Raw genomic sequence first — 17,636 nt, forward strand, 5'->3', positions numbered from 1 at the left:
GGAGCCTGTTCTGGGAAGCAGAGTGGCCTGCAGGAGGCTGGATTTTCCTGTCTTATAGAGGGACTTTCTCCTTCCATACAAGGCCCTTTGTGCTGGATCTGAATATGCAGAACTCAGGACAGGACAGTGACTCTGGGATCCCCAGATTTGTGAAGAACACAGTTCAGACACCAAGCACCTGAGGGCTAGAAGAGATCTAAGAGGATGTACAGTCCCTTCTCCTCTTTCATCAGCCTCTTGAAGCATATTTTATGATTTCCATTTTGTAGGTGAAGAAACCGAGACTTGAAGCGATCAGCCCATCACTGTCTGGGGGGAGGTGAAGGTGATCTTAGCCATGAGGAAGAGGGCAGGGCTGAGCTTCATGCAGCTAATCGGAGGCTTGTTTCTCTCGGAACCCTCTCTCGGCTTGTCTTTACATCTGGTGACGACAGAGGTCTTATCTCAGAATTAACGAGGTGAGGATATACCTACCTCATCAGAGGTATATCCTGTGAAAATATAATCCAGAGACTGCAAGCGGCTGGAGTAGGTGGTCACCTACATGCTATATGAGTGGATCCTGTTGGACTCTCTTTCTCTCTCAGAAGCCTCACGCCTGGGAGTCTATCATTATCAATTCTTGGGTTTCGCATTGCCTTTTCCAGGCTCCTTTTTAAAAATGTGCCACCTCCCTTGAGAAGAAGACCATCAATCTGAACATACTGATGTGAATTGATAGATGCAGTAATTGCCTTGCTGATGGAGAAGGCCTGAGCTTCTTGGTGCACAAAGCACTAAACAGGTCAGAGGAATGAAGAGCAGAGGTTAGCAGCATGAAAATGTCACCATTGTTACAAGCAGGCCCCAAGACAAGAGGAAGTTCTCGCTCTCCTGGGGCCGACATGCTCAGGCTGAAATCTCATGCTGAACTCCAGTGTTCCACAAGGAAAATCTGGCCATCTTCTCCTGGAGTTGACAATGGCAGGCAAAGTTGGCTCTGCTAGACAGATTACCGATAAAAGAAGCAATTGTGTAATTTCCATTGTGCCCAGACATCCTTGTAGTCATGACAACATCCTTAGACGTTTACAACACTGGCAGCCAGGGAGGTGGCTAATAATTTCTTCCCAATACTCACAGCCACTGTGTAAGGTGATTTCTGGTCCAGACTGAATTCTGGATGAGTACGGTCTGCAGGGTGATTCTGTGTGGGAGTCACTAGGGGGAAGGGAGGCTTTGGGGGTTACTAGAGGTGAGTGGGCAAAACTCACTGCATTCACTTGGGTCGTCCGACCTAGAGGGAAATCATATGCCGGTTGTTCAGTTTTGGAAACGTGTCCCCCGTTGAACCGTGCCTTTCTGTTCCTCCAGGTGCCACCATTACTGTACTCCTGCATTATGGCAACTGGTCCTTAGCAGGTCTCCCTTGAGTGTAGTCTATACCCTGTTACCTGTCAATCTACAGTCCAAATCATTGTCATCCTGGCACTCTGCTGCTCAAGAAGCTCTTTTTCTAAAAACAATTGAAGTATAGTTGATTTACAATGCTGTGTTAGTTTCAGGTGTACAGCAAAGTGATTCACTTATACACATATGTATCTATTCTTTTTCAGATCCTTTTCCCTTATAGGTCATTACAAAATATTGAGTATAGTTCCCTGTGCTATACAGTAGGTGCTTGTTGGTAAGACTCTCTTATAGCTTATTCTCTGCTCCTAAACTCCTTGCTTAAATTTAGTTTTCCAATCTCACCAAACCCAATCCATCCTGATATAGTCAAACTCCTTCTCAGTGTACACCTTCTTTTTATTGAGCCTCAGTATCTCGTCATCTTCTGCCTATTCCATGGCCCTTTTATGTTCTATGCATTTACTCACCTCTTTCTTTCACAGAAAATTCCTTCTTTTCTGTCTTTCTAAATTTTATTCATCCCCCAAGTTGCAGCTAAATTCTCCCTACCTTGAAAGAAGCTTTCCTTGATTAGTCCAACCCAAGGCATTGGATCAGTCCTCTTATCTATGGCCAGTGCCACACAGCTTGAAAGATGTATTATATTCAGGTGTTAATGAATGATAGTCTTTTCTCCCCAGAAGACTGAGCTCCTTGTTTTGGGAGCTGTCCGTAGATGACTCCTTTATCTCTCACAAGGCCATCCCCTCTATATTTTCTCCACCACCCTTTTTAAACCATCACTCTACTTTCCCTACTTTATTTTTCTTCATATCACTATCACCACGGACATTATACAACATCATTTGTCTCTCCAATTAGAATGTAAGTTCCATAAGGGCAGAGGCTTAATCTGTCTTGTCATCTTTTGTACACCCAAGAAACATCACAATAAAGCCTGGGATATAGTATGGCCTCAGTAAATGATTGTTGAATGATTGGCTGAATGAATGAGTCCTTACTGACTGGCTACTTCACATCCGAAATGATGGAGGAGAAGTGGGAAGGCACCGATCCTTTCTACTGTGCGCGTGGCTGCGGTAACTTTGAAAAATGAACCCAAGTATGGCTCTTTCCCGACCACCACAGAGAACCAAATGTTGCTGAACATCAAAAGTATCGGAACAGTCCACAGGGACATTGCACATTCCTGTCCGAAGAGCTCTGTGACCAGGGAGTACAGGCATGGCCAGCTGGCTTCTGTAATTGCTTGTACTTTTACTGCCCTGCTTACTCCTTGGATTGTTGTGAGGTTCAAATGCAATGAAGTATGATAAAAAGAGTTAAATTGTAAATCAACATAAAAATAGGAAGCATTATCCAACCAGTTGGTTGATGGGGATGGCATGAGGTATTGTGGACCGCTAGTGTTGAAAATGAGCAAAAGGAAGGGTTAGGATTATGCAGGATTATGTAATTTCACTTGTTCGGAGGGACCTTTCTGGATTTGTCAGGAGTTTGGTAAGAAGGATGCCTTTTACTTTTGAGAAACACAAATGATATATTTTCATGTGTGAATGCTGATCAGTGGGTTCTGTCCAAAAGAAACAAGGCCTTCAAAACCTTAGAAATATTAGAAGCGGAAGGAGATATCACCACCACCAACACATCATCATCATCGTCGTCAAATTAATCCTTACAAGACTCTCAGAGATAGGTATTCTTTTTTTTTTCTTTTTGCAGAGGAGAGAACTGAGATACATAGAGATGGAGTCCCTTACACAGGTTCCCTTAGCTAGTAAATGATAGAGTCAGGAATTTAATAAGAATTGCTAACATTTATTGAGAATTTTTAAAATGTCAGTCATTCTTTTCAGTACTTCATTTAATACAATGCAGAGATGCAGGCAATGTTATTCCTCATTTATAGAAAGGAAAACTGAGACCTAGAGAAATGAAGCCAGTTACCCAAGGTCACACAACTAAGAAGGGTAGGAACCGAGACCTGAGCCCAGCCAGATGGCCCTGGAGCCTCTGTGCTTCCTTGTTATTCTGTGCCACCTCCTGAATCCCTGCCCTCTGTCCCTTTTGCCATGCGATGTCCAACAAATGGCTTAACTTTTGTAACCAAAGAAGCTACTCTCATCACTCCTACCAAAGCAAATGAAAGAGAGGAATGCAGAAAAGAGAGAGAGGGACTTGGGAGGGGTGGGGGAAGAAACAGCCAGAAATGCTGAGGTGAGTCCCAGTGAAGACTCTCCTGGAATCATCCCTGGCTGGAGAAGGCAGATGGCGTGGCTGCCATGAACGGCCCCCTAAGAAGCTCTAAGAGTCCCCCACGTGAGAGGAAGATAGTTGTCAGTTGAGGGTGCGGGCCCACCCAGCTGTGTGAAGCGTTTGCCAAGATGGAATTAAGGTTTATTGAGTAGCAAAGAGCAACATCCAGCTGCCTAAGAATTACGCTGACAGGATGCAAAGGCAAGAGAATATTGTGTAAACCTTATTTACAGATCAACAGATAATCTTTCATACGCAAAAGATCAGCTCCAGGAAGGCAGAGTGGTAAAGAAAGAAATACTGCTTTGCAAATACAATATTGACTTGAAAAAATCCACCCAGATGAATCCTTGGATGTATATTCTTCTAGTCAAAGTACATTTCTTTATTCATGAGTTTTTTTCTCCCCCCCCCCAACCATTTCAGGTTCCTTAATGAAGGATGAAGGGAATAATGAAGAACGCTGATTTCTAGTTGTCTTGAATTCTGTGCCGTCAAATGATCAGCATGAAATGGAATCAACGCTGAGAATCTCAGAATAACATTTCTAAGTGTGTGTGTGTGTATGCAGCGCTTAGGGTTCTCAAGTCAAATGACAGCTCACCCCTACCCCTTGTAATTTCCTGCTCTGCTGGCTGTGATGATAAACATTTAACCTGGCTTAAGGAAATAAACAACTACTCCATCCTACCGGTCCCCTCTGGATTCCTTCATCCATTTTGTGTTTCCTCTTTGCCTTGAAGCAAGTAGTTCATCATTCCCAAGAATATCTGAAGTCGTTGCCACCCACCTCTACCTGGTTGCTGGATTGCGAAGCTGTTCGTGACCGCTGCTCAGACACAAATAAGAATGGAAAAAGAAGGAAGCTTAACTGGGCTTTTTTTCCACGAAATCATCTTTTAGATTAGAGGACCAACTCTGAATTCAGGTGACTCCTCTTAGCAGTTTGGAAAACACTTCAAAGGACCATGGTCTGAGAGACCTGAATAGATGTCTTGCTGGTAGTGTCTTTGGAGTGAAAAGTTGCTCTAGTTCCCAGGGTCGCCCTGTGCTGCATTCCGGGAGGAGTTTGCAGCTGGGAAAAGCCCACCCTGGGCAATAAGTCCGAAGGCTTAAGATGGACGGCTCTCCGTCCCAACTTCCCGAGGGGGATCAGCATGGCAGTGGATGTGAAAGGACCTCATACTCTGTAGGATTATGTAAGTATATATATTTTTCAGAGCCGTCGAGGAGGATCATTTAACAGTGACACAATTCCTCTAAACTGCTTACAAGTTCTTTTCTTTCTCCAGTTAGAAAGCATGTTTCAGATACTCTGAGAACGATAACCTCCTTTTAGGAACAGATGTGGCTGGAAGTGGTCACCTCCAACTTTGTCTGGACTTAATAGGGGAGCCAGGTGTGCCTGAGGATTACTGAACACCTTGAAATGAGAAAAGGACACAAAGGGGAGGCCGGACTTGATGACAGGTGACACATTTCCAGAGTCAAAGTCGGAGACTTGTCCCCTCTGTTCTGCCAGAGTTCCCCCTTCAGTCTAGGGCTGTGCCTTCCACGCCCACATCCTCCCAAGTTCCTCCCCAGCCCTCATCCCCTAGAGGGAGGGCTGAGGGTCCTTATTAATAAGAACATATGTTGCTGGCCACAAGGTGCAGGCTAATATGAGGGTCAAATGCTGGAGCTCTTGATTTCAAACTTTGCAGTGATTGCTCGTCCCTTGGTCATGTGCTCCCAGGCCCCCATTCTCAGACCTGCTGTTATCATCATAGCTGTGGAATGTGTGAGTGAGGGGGTCCCTATCTTCTCGAACCTCTCCTCTGCAGGAGCGCTTCTCATGAGCCACATGTGACAGTTTGTGAATAGGGGTGTCCCTTTGCATATCCTAATGTGCTTTTGTTCTGCTATGGAAGGCTCTGTGGCCGCCCCTATTCCACTCAGACTTTTTCTAAGAGGAAGGGGAGAGGAGAAGGAAGGGAGGAATGGCAATTGGGAGGGGAAGAAGAAAAGAAGAAGGGGTGAAGGAAACCACCTGGGTAATAGGTAGTTTTAAGAATTTTATGTCTATATAGTTCTTTATGGTTTATACACTAAAAACAACTTGCAAAATGTTTCTACAGGCATAATCTTATTTAGTTTTTACAACCACCCAATTTACAGATGAGGCTTAGACAAGGTAATGGTTATCTAGCTAATGAATAACAACATCCCATCTGGAATCCAGTCCTTCTGACGTCATATGTAGTTTTTTCTTTTTCTTTTCTATACTGCTCCATTAAATGTAAAGGCATGTGCCAAACACTCTGGGTGAAAGCTGAAGGTCTTAGGGGCCACCATAACTCTGTATTAAACCCTTATTGGACTTTTTCTGAGGGTGGACTTGTAGACTTTGACTGGTTGGCCAGAGAGAGGATCCTACAAATAATTAGTACATTTATTAATGTTTTTGAGCAGTTTGTAGTTTACAGTATATTTTCCCATGTAAACCTCACTTGAGAGTCCTATAAGCTATGCACCTCTCAGAAATCCAGTGATTGGCCCAAGAGTAAATGGTGGAGTCAGGATGAGGTCCTAGATTTTTTTTTTCAATCCTAAGGCCCATGCCTTTTCTGTTACCTCAGATTTCCTCCACTGCTATGTACCTAACCCAGGTTAGATTCTACAGAGAGTATAGCAAAGTCCATTTAGAGAGCCACGGCTCCTGAGTCAGTCATGACCCTGACCTCTGAGCATGAATGGCTACATAATTTGTGAGGTGCAGTGCAAAATGAAAATGCAGGGCTCCTCGTTCAAAGCTGTTTAAGTGTTTCAGGATGGCGACAGCCGAGTATTATACCTGGGGCGAGGCCCTCTGAGCGTGGGTGCCTTTAGAGCATGGAGCCCCATGAGACTGCCCTGGTTGCGTGCCAGTGAAGCTGGTCCTGCCTCTGACATGAGCTCAGGAGTGGAAGACCTTGTTTCTCTCTCAGATCCTTTCTGGGGCTCCTATCAGAGAGCAGAAGTTCCAGGTCGTAGGGACTTTGTTCTGTTAAATCTTTTATTCCCTCAGTCAGCCTCCATTCAGTGAGCTAAACCACAGTGGCCCAGTGTTCCTTATTTTACTTGCTAACTCCAGGTCTCCTGGATCAAAAGTTAGGGACAGAGTCATAATATCACTAGTAGCTAATCTTTATTGAGCATTTACTGTGATGTCACAGGAACTGTGCAGAACTTTCTACATGCTTTAAATTGATTGCAAGGATGGCCTCAATTCCCTATCCTTCCCTGTATCCACACACCTTGTCTTGTGACTTTGCAGCTTTTTCCATCAAGTAGTGGAGTCTGGTTCTCCACCTCTTGAACCTCAGCTGGTCCCATGAATTGCTTTGGCTAATAAGATTCAACAGAAGAAATGGTGTGCGAATTCAGGGTTTAGGTCTCAAGAGGCTTGCAAACTTACTCTCTCTCTTGGAACCCCAGGACAGCCATGTGAACAAGCCTGTGTGAGTTGGCTGGAAACGAACACCACTTGGTGGAGAGCTGTCATCCCAAACCGAGACCACCCAGAGCAGCCAGCACCCACTTCACCTGCCAACTAACTTCAAATACATGTGTGAGCTTAGCTGAGGTTAGGCCAACAGAGTCCAGCTCAGCAGAACCATTCCAGTGATCAACTCAGACAGGTAAAAATGATACATCGTTGTTGCTTAAAAACTGTCTTTTGGGGGTAGGTGGTTATGCATTATTATTATGTTAATAGATAACAGATACACATTCACCATGATTTCCATTCTCTTGACAAGGAAACAGGCTTTAAGAGGTTAAATTCTTGCCTGTGATCAGTAGCTAATAAATGGGTCCAGAAAGTTTGACTCCATAGGTCAAATTCTTATCTGTTATTCTGTGGGGCCCCATCACAGCACTCAGGGCTCTGACAAGCCCTCAGCAAATCTGAAAGCTGTTTGAGTGGAAGAAGCAGAGTTTTTGCAAATGGAGGCAGGCCCATGGGATAAAGCTCAAACACCAGGAATCTCTCTGCTGATAAAAATACCATGTCTATTATTAACCAAAACTTTTAATATAAAACACTGTAATCTATCAAAGAAAAAAATGCTTAAATGCAGAACAAGAGAGACGATGTCTTTGAGGTCAAGGTCACAAGCTAAATGCTAGCAGAAAATTTGGCTGTATCTCATTAACACTAAATTATGACTGAGTTCTGCAAGAGGTCCTTGTGACAATCCCATTAATGCAAATGGCATTCCTTATGATGTCTGTTTTTGTAAATGAAAACAAAATGCAATTATGTCAGTGGAATTCACTCATTAAACTAAACTAAAATCCACCAGCAAGTGTCTCCCCACTTCCACTTCTGCCCCACATCTTTGATTAAAAGCAGTTGTTCCCCAGAGTTGCAAATGGATATTTTGCTAAAATATGAGTGCACAATTTGATCATAGAGCGGGCACAGGAGTTCTTACAGATATCGGAGGTTGGGAAGGTTCTGGAAGGCATCAGGGTCGATGTATAGCAGGTTGTTGGCTTTTTCAATTCTACTGTAAAAGAGGAAAGAACATGCACGTGACCTCAACGGTAAGGAATGCTATGGTGTTTTTCACATTATGCAAAGAGTATGTTAATGTCATTCACCCATCCATCCATCTATTCATCCATCCATCGTTTCAACAAAAATTGAGCATACACGCGGTGTCTTTTACTATACTAAACCGCGCAAACAAAATATTAACCCTGTCCCGTATAACTCTCATCACTGAAGTCTTCCTGGAACCTATTCATCAGAGACAAAGTGCTGACTGGGTGAGTCATTTCCACTGAGCACAGTTGAGTATTTAACCATTAAGGATCTCCCAGGGTCTGAGGAGGCTAAGAGGGTAGGGACAAGACTAATGGGGGAAACGAGTTTTTGTCCGGTTGGGAGACAAGAGAGAAGGGCATGGAAAACAACAAAAGAGGGTGGGGAAGGAAAAAAGCTGAAGGGCCAAAGGAGATCAGAGAAAAGGAGAGTGAAGGGGCAAAGGAAAACAAAGACTGGGGGAAAACCAGGGGGCATCTCTGACTTTCACTGTGCAGTCCCAGCAGACAGCAGCTGGGAATGTGCCAGTGAGTCCCCTCACGCTCACTCTGAGGCTGCTCTCTCACAGCTCATGGGAAGTGATGGCTTCTGCCCCAGGTTGACCTGCACTGTGTCCTGATCTGGACACAGTGCAGTTCTGGAGGTGGGCATGTTCACATTTGGATTCCGACAGAGAGAGTCTGCCCTTTCCCCATCTTGCTAGATCAATGTATATTTGCAGAGATGCTCTGTGTTAATTACTTCCTCCCTGTTTCATTAGCTTAATGTTGCAGTAACCTGTAGCTACCCAGATCCAAGTACCAGGTAATTAATCATTTTAAGTACGGTCAGTGCTACATGGGGGTGAGCACCTCTCCATTCAGCGAAGAGATGAAAGAGCCATCCCATTAGCTCCACTGCCCGTTGAAGAGCATAGAGGGATGCCTGCTTGACCTTGCCCGGAGGGCCAGCTGCCCTTTGGTTCATTTCTCTGATATGCTCTGTGGGTTCTGAGACCCTGGTCAGATCTCTTTTCCCGACTAGGGTAAGGAAAGGCCAAGCAGAGTGAGAAGGAAGGAAGGAGCACGAGGGCAATGGGAGGAGGGAGGGAAGGCGTCAGTTGCAGAGGCTTAATGACAACGAGGAAGAATGAGAGTGGGATGCGGAGTGAGTAGGAGAGAAAGGAAGGAGGTCTGCCAAGATGGACAGACTGTCATTCCTAAACAAATTCATATGGATGTATGTATGCATATATGAATTACGCATGTGTGTGTGGGTATGTATATATGCTTGACAAGCGCTTAAAAAGTGTTCAAAAAGATATGAAGGAGTCAGGAGATTTATGTTCAAGTCCTTATCCTGCTGTGGATTTGGCTGGGTGACCAGACAAGCCTCACAACTTCTCTCTGTCTTTCTTTCCTCACCTGTAAAATTAGGGAAGTGGGTCACTGGCTTTCCTAACTGTGCTCCATGAGAATTTCGTGAGATATTAATCAATGCTTCACAGAGAAACCTTTCCAATGACATTAGCTGAGAAACTCTTAATATGATATCCTTCTTGGAGATTCCAAGTGTATATTCGCATATTACAGGCTCTGAGTGAATCTGTCCAACTTAACCTTATTTGACCATAGACTTTTTTCCTTTTTTGGAGCCCTTAATAATTTTCCAAGTGTTTAATGACACACAGAATATACTTTGGAAAATTTTGCACCAGATTGTCTGTGAAGTCTCTTCTGGCTTTGATAACCTATGGTAATTAGAGACTGGTATGAAACAGAGGTGGATCTGTGTGAGTATTGGCATGTATGTAAAACTAGAATGTCAACAAGAGGAAGTAAATTTGGTTGGAGTAGTAAAGAGGCCAAGGATTGTGATGATCTTACTGTGTGCCGGTTGATGTGTTAGATCTGTTTAACATTTATCATCTCATTTATTCATCACAGGGATCCTGTGAGGCATGCAATTTTATTATTCTCACTTACAGATAAGAAAACTAAGTCTTAGCATGATTTTGTATCTTGGCCAAGGTTTCATGGTGGGTATATGGAGTCAGACTAAGACTGCCCATCTTCAGCTACATCATGGGGGATTTATTCTGGGCTTTGACTGTGGAATAAATTTGAATGAGAGGATGAGGTAGACGTACTTGCAGTCACAGAGCTAGATTCTTGAGTCTACTACGCAAGAAATTCTGGGAGGGAAGAAGCAGGATAAGACCAAGCTCTGGAATGGGACCTGGATCACCAGGCAGAGACACATGACTTTGGACTTTTGGACTGACTTTGACATCTTAAAATGAAATTCTAGGGGTCTGGGGGCAGAGCAGAGCCAGGGCCTCCCAGGAATATAAGTGAACTTTAAAGCTATGGCCGAGAACAGCCATGAGCAAACAGGTTCTTGCTTACATTTCATGTAGTTTGGGCAGATTGGAGAACACATTTGCCTCTATCACTTCCAAGACATCATTCTGCGAGATCTCTCTGCAAAGAAAGAAATATAATTCAGGTCAGTTCCGTTACACTCCAGAAGTGGATTTAGAGCTCAGCATAGAGCCTTGTTGTGCCTACAGTGATTCATGAGACACACAGAACTCTGTTCCTCCTCACAAAAAAGGCAGCTGTAATGATGAGGCAAAGCTAACAAATGAGATGTTAATACTTGCAGAACAATGAGAGGATAAACCCAAGGCAGTGATTCAGGTCAGAGGTTATTCAGTCTACAAATGTAGAGAGGGAAAGAAACTTGGTTAAAGATATTTAGGGAATATGGGGGATGGGAACAAACTTTACATTCCCTAGACCAGGGGTCAGCAAACGTCTTCTACAGGACCAGGCAGTAATTTTTTTTTTTTTCTTTTTTGGCTTTGTGGATCATTTGGTCTCTGTTGCAACCACTCAGTTGATATTGTCGTGTAAAAGTGGTCATAGATATCATGTGAATCAATGAGCATGCCTCTGTTCCAGTCAGACTTTATTCATAAAAGCAGGGGGCAGGCTGGATTTTGTGTCATGGGCTGTAGTAGTTCAGTGACCCTGCCCTAGACCACGGAGGCAAGTTCTTCATTCTGCTAATCTGGCTTTGGGAGATGAGAACCTCAATTCAGTCTCTTTTAAAGAAACATCCATGCCATTACCCAAGCGGCGTTAGTTATTCCAGGACCTTTGGCATTAATGTTGTCTTGGCCTAAAATCCCCAGAAAAGATCCTTCAGATCCCAGCTTATTTCCTCCTGAAGTAATTTGAGGGGAGTGGAGGATGAAGTCCCCTCTGCAGAAGCCCAGAGCTTATGAGGAGAGAAGGGTGGCTTAATGAGTTAATGTTTATAAAGTGGCTCAAAGGTGAAACACGATATTATTAGGCCTCCTGAGGAAGACTCTCACGCAGTTTTAAGAGCGTCTCAGGAAATCTCATAGGCAGCATGCACTCAAATTGGCTGAGATGAAGCGCTGTCTGCTGGCCTGGGATTTAGCTGAGAAGCAATAGAAAGGCTCTTGATCAAGGGAAGAGCCTGGAGGGCAGGGCAGGGCAGGTAGAGGGCCTGTTGAGGGAGGGGAAGTATGGTTGTGAGTGCAGTCAGCTCAGGGAGGGAAACTGGTAACATCCGGGGCTTGTCAACTCAGAGGTTGGCAGGGTCGTTTCTCACACTCCCCCGTGAGTGCAGAGACATTTTGTGAGAGAAAAGCACCTCTTATTCTATGGTAGCTTCCTTTGTGATTCATTTGGTAAAGTGAATTGGTCTTCACAATTTTCATAGTTGAACATAGATGAGGGTGGTGTGTACATGTGTGTATTTAATAGGACATGTTGGCCATTGGGCATTTATTTTGCTCCTCTGTCCTTCAAGTGGAAAGAGTACTGGGAGGTGCAGAAATGAGAAGGAGTAGGAAAGGAGTGGTAGACCTTGAAAAATGAGACATTTATTTGAACACTTAAAGGAGTCAAGTGAAAGAGTTGCACAGGTAGAAAATAAGCATGGAGGAAAGCACTAGATGACAGAGAGGGTTTAAATGCAAATAGGCCCATATTGTCCAAAAGCTATTTCCAGGTTCACTTACAGGCCCTGGTAGGTTTGGTCACCCCCTTGCGGTAATATCTCAGTCTAATACTGCCTAAAAGGTGGACATTTCGCCTTAACTGAATTCATGTACCAAGCATTCCATTATATGGATTTTTTTTTTCCAAAGAGAACTTAAAATTATTAAAACAAACTAGCCAAGAAACACTTCTAAATTAATTATTTCAGAAGGCAGTTCATATTTTATGGCCTCAACTTCAAGGACAGGAGAGGGTATTGGGGTTGGGTGGAGGCTGAGGGAACCTTTGGCTAGAGGAGGCTTGGGGGGAGGTGAACAGCATGCAGTAGTGGAAAAACACCTCACTGGAAAATTCACGGATCTTGCTCCAGTTCAACCCAGTTCTGCTTCTAGTTATTTCTACTCTCGTTGACTAGGTATCTACTCTTTACCAGCCACTCTACATACATTGTCTCCGATCCCTTTAGCATGCCTGTGAAGTCAGTGTTTTAATCTCCATGTTAATAAACAGCCCCATCTGTATGCAGAACCAGCTGTGGCTGACTGCCGGGCTGGAATAGTTTCTTCTACATGCCCTGCCTCCCAGGGCCACGCTGGGCCTAATATTTCCACTCCTATATATTTACTCAAAAGAAATAAAAACTCATGCCCTCCCAAAGAGTTGTACAGAGATGTTCATAGCAACTTTATTTGTAATAGCCCCAAACTGGGAACAGCCCAATGGATGAACTGTGGAATATCCATACAGTGGGATATTACTCATCCATAAAGTGGAACAAATAGCTGAACCAACATAGTTGAATCTTTAAAAAATTATGCTGAGTGAAAGAATGCAGACAGGAAAGAAAGCATACTGTCTGATTCCATTTATCTGAGGGTCTAGAAGAAGAAAAACTAATATGCAGTGATAGAAATCAGAGTAATTATCACCTGGGGCCTGGGATGGAGGTTGCTGGCAGGGAAGAGGCAGAGAGCTTTCTGGGATGATGGAAATGTTCTATATCAAGATTGGGGAGGTCTGAACATGAGTTTGTCTAACTTATTGAACTTTTTGTTTTTTTTAAGTTATTTTTGGCTGCGTTGGGTCTTTGTTGCTGTGTACCGGCTTTCTCTAGTTGCGGCCAGCTTGGCTACTCTTCATTGCGGTGCGTGGGCTTCTCGTTGCGGAGCACAGGCTCAAGGTGCGTGGGCTCAGTAGTTGTGATGCACGGGCTTAGTTGCTCCGCGGCATGTGGGATCTTCCCGGAACAGGGCTCGAACCCGTGTCCCCTGCATTGGCAGGCGGATTCTTAACCACTGTGCCACGAGGGAAGTCCTAACTTATTGAACTTTAAGTTTAAAATGAATGCATATATTTTATTGTATATGAAACATACCTTAATACAGTTATTTAAACAGTGTCTTTCATTCAAAAGAAGGAGAGTAAATTCCATTTTGTTTGTGTTTTGAGAACTCTGAATTAAGAGAATTAATGGAAGGATGTTGGTTATATTGTCTGGCCAGAAGGTGGTGTTCAAATCCTAGCTCTATCCTGGAGCTTCTAGATGAGGTTCCTTCCCTCCTGGCTGTTCTCCCCGCAACCTCCCATTCCCTCTCCACAATCTATAAAGTGCATAGCTGAACTAGGTCAGAGGATCAGAGTTTCTCAACTCTGGAGGCACATTAGAATCTTCTGGTGGACCTTTAAAAAACTTCCGAAGCCTGAGTTCACATCGGCGAGTTGGATTTATTTAGTCTGGGGTGAAACTCTGGTGTTATTTTATTTTATTTTATTTTTCCCTTTAATTCTCCAAGCAATGGTGATTCTAATGTGCATGGTCTCTGGTGGTCTCTGTGGTCAAAACTATTTTCATAATTGTGCTAAAATATAATTTTTTCACTCATTCTATGAGCATACAGTGGAGCCCAGGGGCTAGTTGATGTGTGGATGCAGAAGTAGATATGAGACTCCATCTGTCTTCTATTAAACAAGATGTTAAAATGTTTTGAAAATATGTAAAAAACTATGGTACTCTTCTCCCTAATATTTTTTTGAACATGGTTATTTTGCATAACAACTGTTATTTATGTTATTATGTAGAGATTTATTATTGTTTTAAAATGGACTAGCAAAATATTTCCCAGTTTGAATTTCTAGAATGGTAAGTGTCAGTAGCTATAAGCTACATAAGCAAAATCTGTTTGGTGTCTTTAATAACTTTTAAGATGTAAAGAGATCCTGAGCCCAGAAAGTTTGGGAACTGTCCAATGCAGGCATTGAACGCTGTTCTTTTTGGGTGAGGGATCCTGATTCTGTGGAAAGCTTATTTCCAGAGATGAGGCTCTCATCTCAGACGATGCTTCTCAGTTGTTCATGCATATATGAATCACCTGGGGATCGTGTTGAAATGCGGATTCTCAATGGGAAGATCTTGAGTGGGGTCTGAGGTTCTGCCTTTTTAATGCCTCAGGGTGATAGGGATGGTGCTAGTCTTGAGACCACACTTTGGATTGCAAGGTTCTTTAGAAGAATGGTAGTAACACCCTAACAGGCCTTTCTCCCCAACACACACCCAGTGGTGGGTATGAAAAGCATGATAGAGGAAGAGTGAAGTACTTGATTTTAAAAACCCTTTATCCCCTCTGGAAACCCTTCCCTTACTCTCTTATTGAAGTTTTTCTGTCCTCTAGATTCTCACAAGACTTCTTTCGTTTCTCAGTTAAAGCAATTACCATGTTGTTTTGTCATTGCTGTTTTCTGTGGGGGTTCTCATTGTCTAATTACCTAACCTGACTTTGAGTTCCTGGGTGGTATCTTATCCATCTATCTTTCTATCTCTAGCATCTAGTGGTACGTTGGCGTGTGATAGGTACTCAATAAATGCTTAGTGGGTGGATGTGTAGATGAAGAAGAAGTCATCTTCAGGTTCAGAAACAGCATCTGAAAAGCTGCAAAGGAGATGAAGTTTGTCTTCTGTAGTCTTTCAGCCCCCTTTCTGTAGCCAACGTGCCCAAGTATGGTATGTGATGGCCAAACCTAGCTTGTCTGTGAGTTAGATTTTTGTCCCAGGGATTTTTCTACATTTAATACACAGCAGGCAAGGGACACATACATGGATTTGGTCTATGTATGGATGTCTAATAGAGTCTGGATGCTTTTAGCTCTACCCCTACGGGTCATAGCATTTCCAACTCCTCTCTGGCTCACAGATGAGGTCCTTGAATTTACAAAACACCCATAGAGGAGAAAACGGGAGAGATGACTGGTGTGCCTGTAGGAGTTCTTAAAGCATTTGACTGGGTGTTAGATCTCTTCTGTGCATGGAATTCCACGTTTCTTTGAAGGCAGGGGAGATGTGCTTGCATGAAGTGCTAGAGATTATCAGGACATTCCCTCTGGAGTGAGTTTCAGAGCCACAATCAAATTCTACTCCAGATTGCATTGTTCTGGCCAATGAAGTGGTATTCATATACAAGTACACTTGTGGGTGGGGGTCGGGTCAATAGGAGGGACTTTAGGGAGAGAATGAGCTTGTAGCATTCAGCTGGGTCCAGCCTGAAATGTCAACGTATCCTAGAGTGATATTCATTTGTCCACCATTTCACCTGACACTCAGTTGCCAAATGCTGGGACTGTTTCATTCAGAGAAGAGATGCTGCAGGTTTGTGGGATTAGGAAAAACTGAAGAACTGTTACCAGCAATTCAGGACCTCCCTAGAATTTCAACGACATGTATGAATTGGAGAGCAGGATGTAATAAGAAATCAAACACTCACAGAAACATTGTCTTTGCTTTTTTTCTGATATAGGAGATATTCTCCAACCAGGTTTTCTCCTCTTTTCCCTTGTCCCCTGACCTTCCTTAGAGCATTTTCCTTCAGTAAATCTGACATATCCCTCCCTAACTGGGCATTCACCCGCATTAAAATATTTTTTTTCTTTCTTTCTTTTTTTTTTTTTTGGCGGTACGCGGGCCTCTCACTGTTGCGGCCTCTCCCGCTGCGGAGGACAGGCTCCGGACGCGCAGGCTCAGCGGCCATGGCTCACGGGCCCAGCCGCTCCGCGGCATGTGGGATCTTCCCGGACCGGGGCACGAACCCGCGTCCCCTGCATCGGCAGGCGGACTCTCAACCACTGCGCCACCAGGGAAGCCCTAAAATATTTTTCATACTCACTGAATCAGATTTCTTTCTTTTGTCTTTAATAACCTCAGGCTAAATTTAGTTGACTGTTTCTCTTCCCTGAGTCCCCTGTGGGACGCCCTCACACACTCTCACATAGCCCTCAGACCACGCTGGGTTTGCTTTCTGGTTTGTCTCTTTCACCAGGTAAAGAACTCCTGGAGGATGGTGCCATTGCCTTTGATCTTAGTATTTCTGCTCCCAGCCAAGTGTTTGCTGAATGAGTGAATTATCTTCGAAAGATTATAAAAGATTTTCCACCTTTGCTCTCGCACAATAAAGCTGTGTTCTTGAAAATTCGCAGTAAACAGAGTATTTGCAAATCAAAATGTGTATTAACGCAAGAAGGGAGCTTCTGGTTTCGCAGAGCCTAGGAGTGAATTTTTAAAAGAGTGAAGAGCTAATCCAACAAGTGTTCAACAAGTTTTGATTAAGCAGCTTTGGTATTTCAGGCACTAGGCTTCGCTCTAAAGACGAATAAAATGGGTTCTGGGTTTTATCAATTGTCTTTAACTCAGCGAGTCTAGTATTCTAGGCTTTCCTTAACTGGGTGCTGCCTTTAGTTGATGGGCTACGTCTGAGTTACTAGAAAGAATAAAATGGATTGTTGGTATGTTGTATTTGAATATAACTACAGATATACAAATAATATACTTTCATATATAGTATATATAATACATAATTATATATGTATTATACATTGTGTTATATACATGCTTATATATTATACACACATAAGTGTGTGTATATATATTATATACGTTATATATAATATATATGTTATATATAAAATATATATGTAATATATATATGCATTTCTACCATATGTCTACTCCCTTAATTCTTCTGGAAATGTGCCAAATAAGTAAATACAGAACAGGGTGGGTGAAAATGTCCATGAAAATACGTTCCAGTAAATTTCATAAATCTCTCCAAATATATACTTCCACCCTTATTTAGAATTCCCTTAAGATCAGATCTGGAGACCTTACAATAGAGACCTGAGTTTGAATCCTGCCTCCATTTCTTACTAGCTGTACAACTGTGGCAAGTTACAGCAGAGTCTCTCTGAGCTTCAGTTTCCTTGTCTGTAAAATGGGAATAATTGCTATATCACAGGGATGTCAAAGGTATTAAATAAGATGGTATGTGTGAAAGCACAACGCCTCTCATGTGGTAAACTCAAATATCGCTGTGCCTGCTTCCGTCTCTCTGTGGAGTTGAGGACTGAAGTCCTCTGCA

At 43.2% G+C, this 17,636-nt stretch overlaps 1 protein-coding gene across 3 annotated transcripts in view; it reads right to left on the reverse strand.

The window, feature by feature from the left end:
- The window catches only part of FSHR (follicle stimulating hormone receptor), a 164,438-nt gene that overhangs the window by 45,474 nt on the left and 101,328 nt on the right, over positions 1 to 17,636 (reverse strand). For all 3 annotated transcript variants that reach the window (XM_032652718.1, XM_032652717.1, XM_032652719.1), the window contains exons 3-4: positions 10,606 to 10,680; positions 8,106 to 8,180 (exon numbers count right to left, since the gene is read on the reverse strand). In XM_032652718.1, the coding sequence (XP_032508609.1) occupies positions 8,106 to 8,180; positions 10,606 to 10,680 (150 nt within the window). The remainder of the gene's footprint in view (positions 1 to 8,105; positions 8,181 to 10,605; positions 10,681 to 17,636) is intronic.

The sequence above is a fragment of the Phocoena sinus genome, chromosome 13 (genome assembly GCF_008692025.1).
Source record: "Phocoena sinus isolate mPhoSin1 chromosome 13, mPhoSin1.pri, whole genome shotgun sequence".
Taxonomy (NCBI): domain Eukaryota; kingdom Metazoa; phylum Chordata; class Mammalia; order Artiodactyla; family Phocoenidae; genus Phocoena; species Phocoena sinus.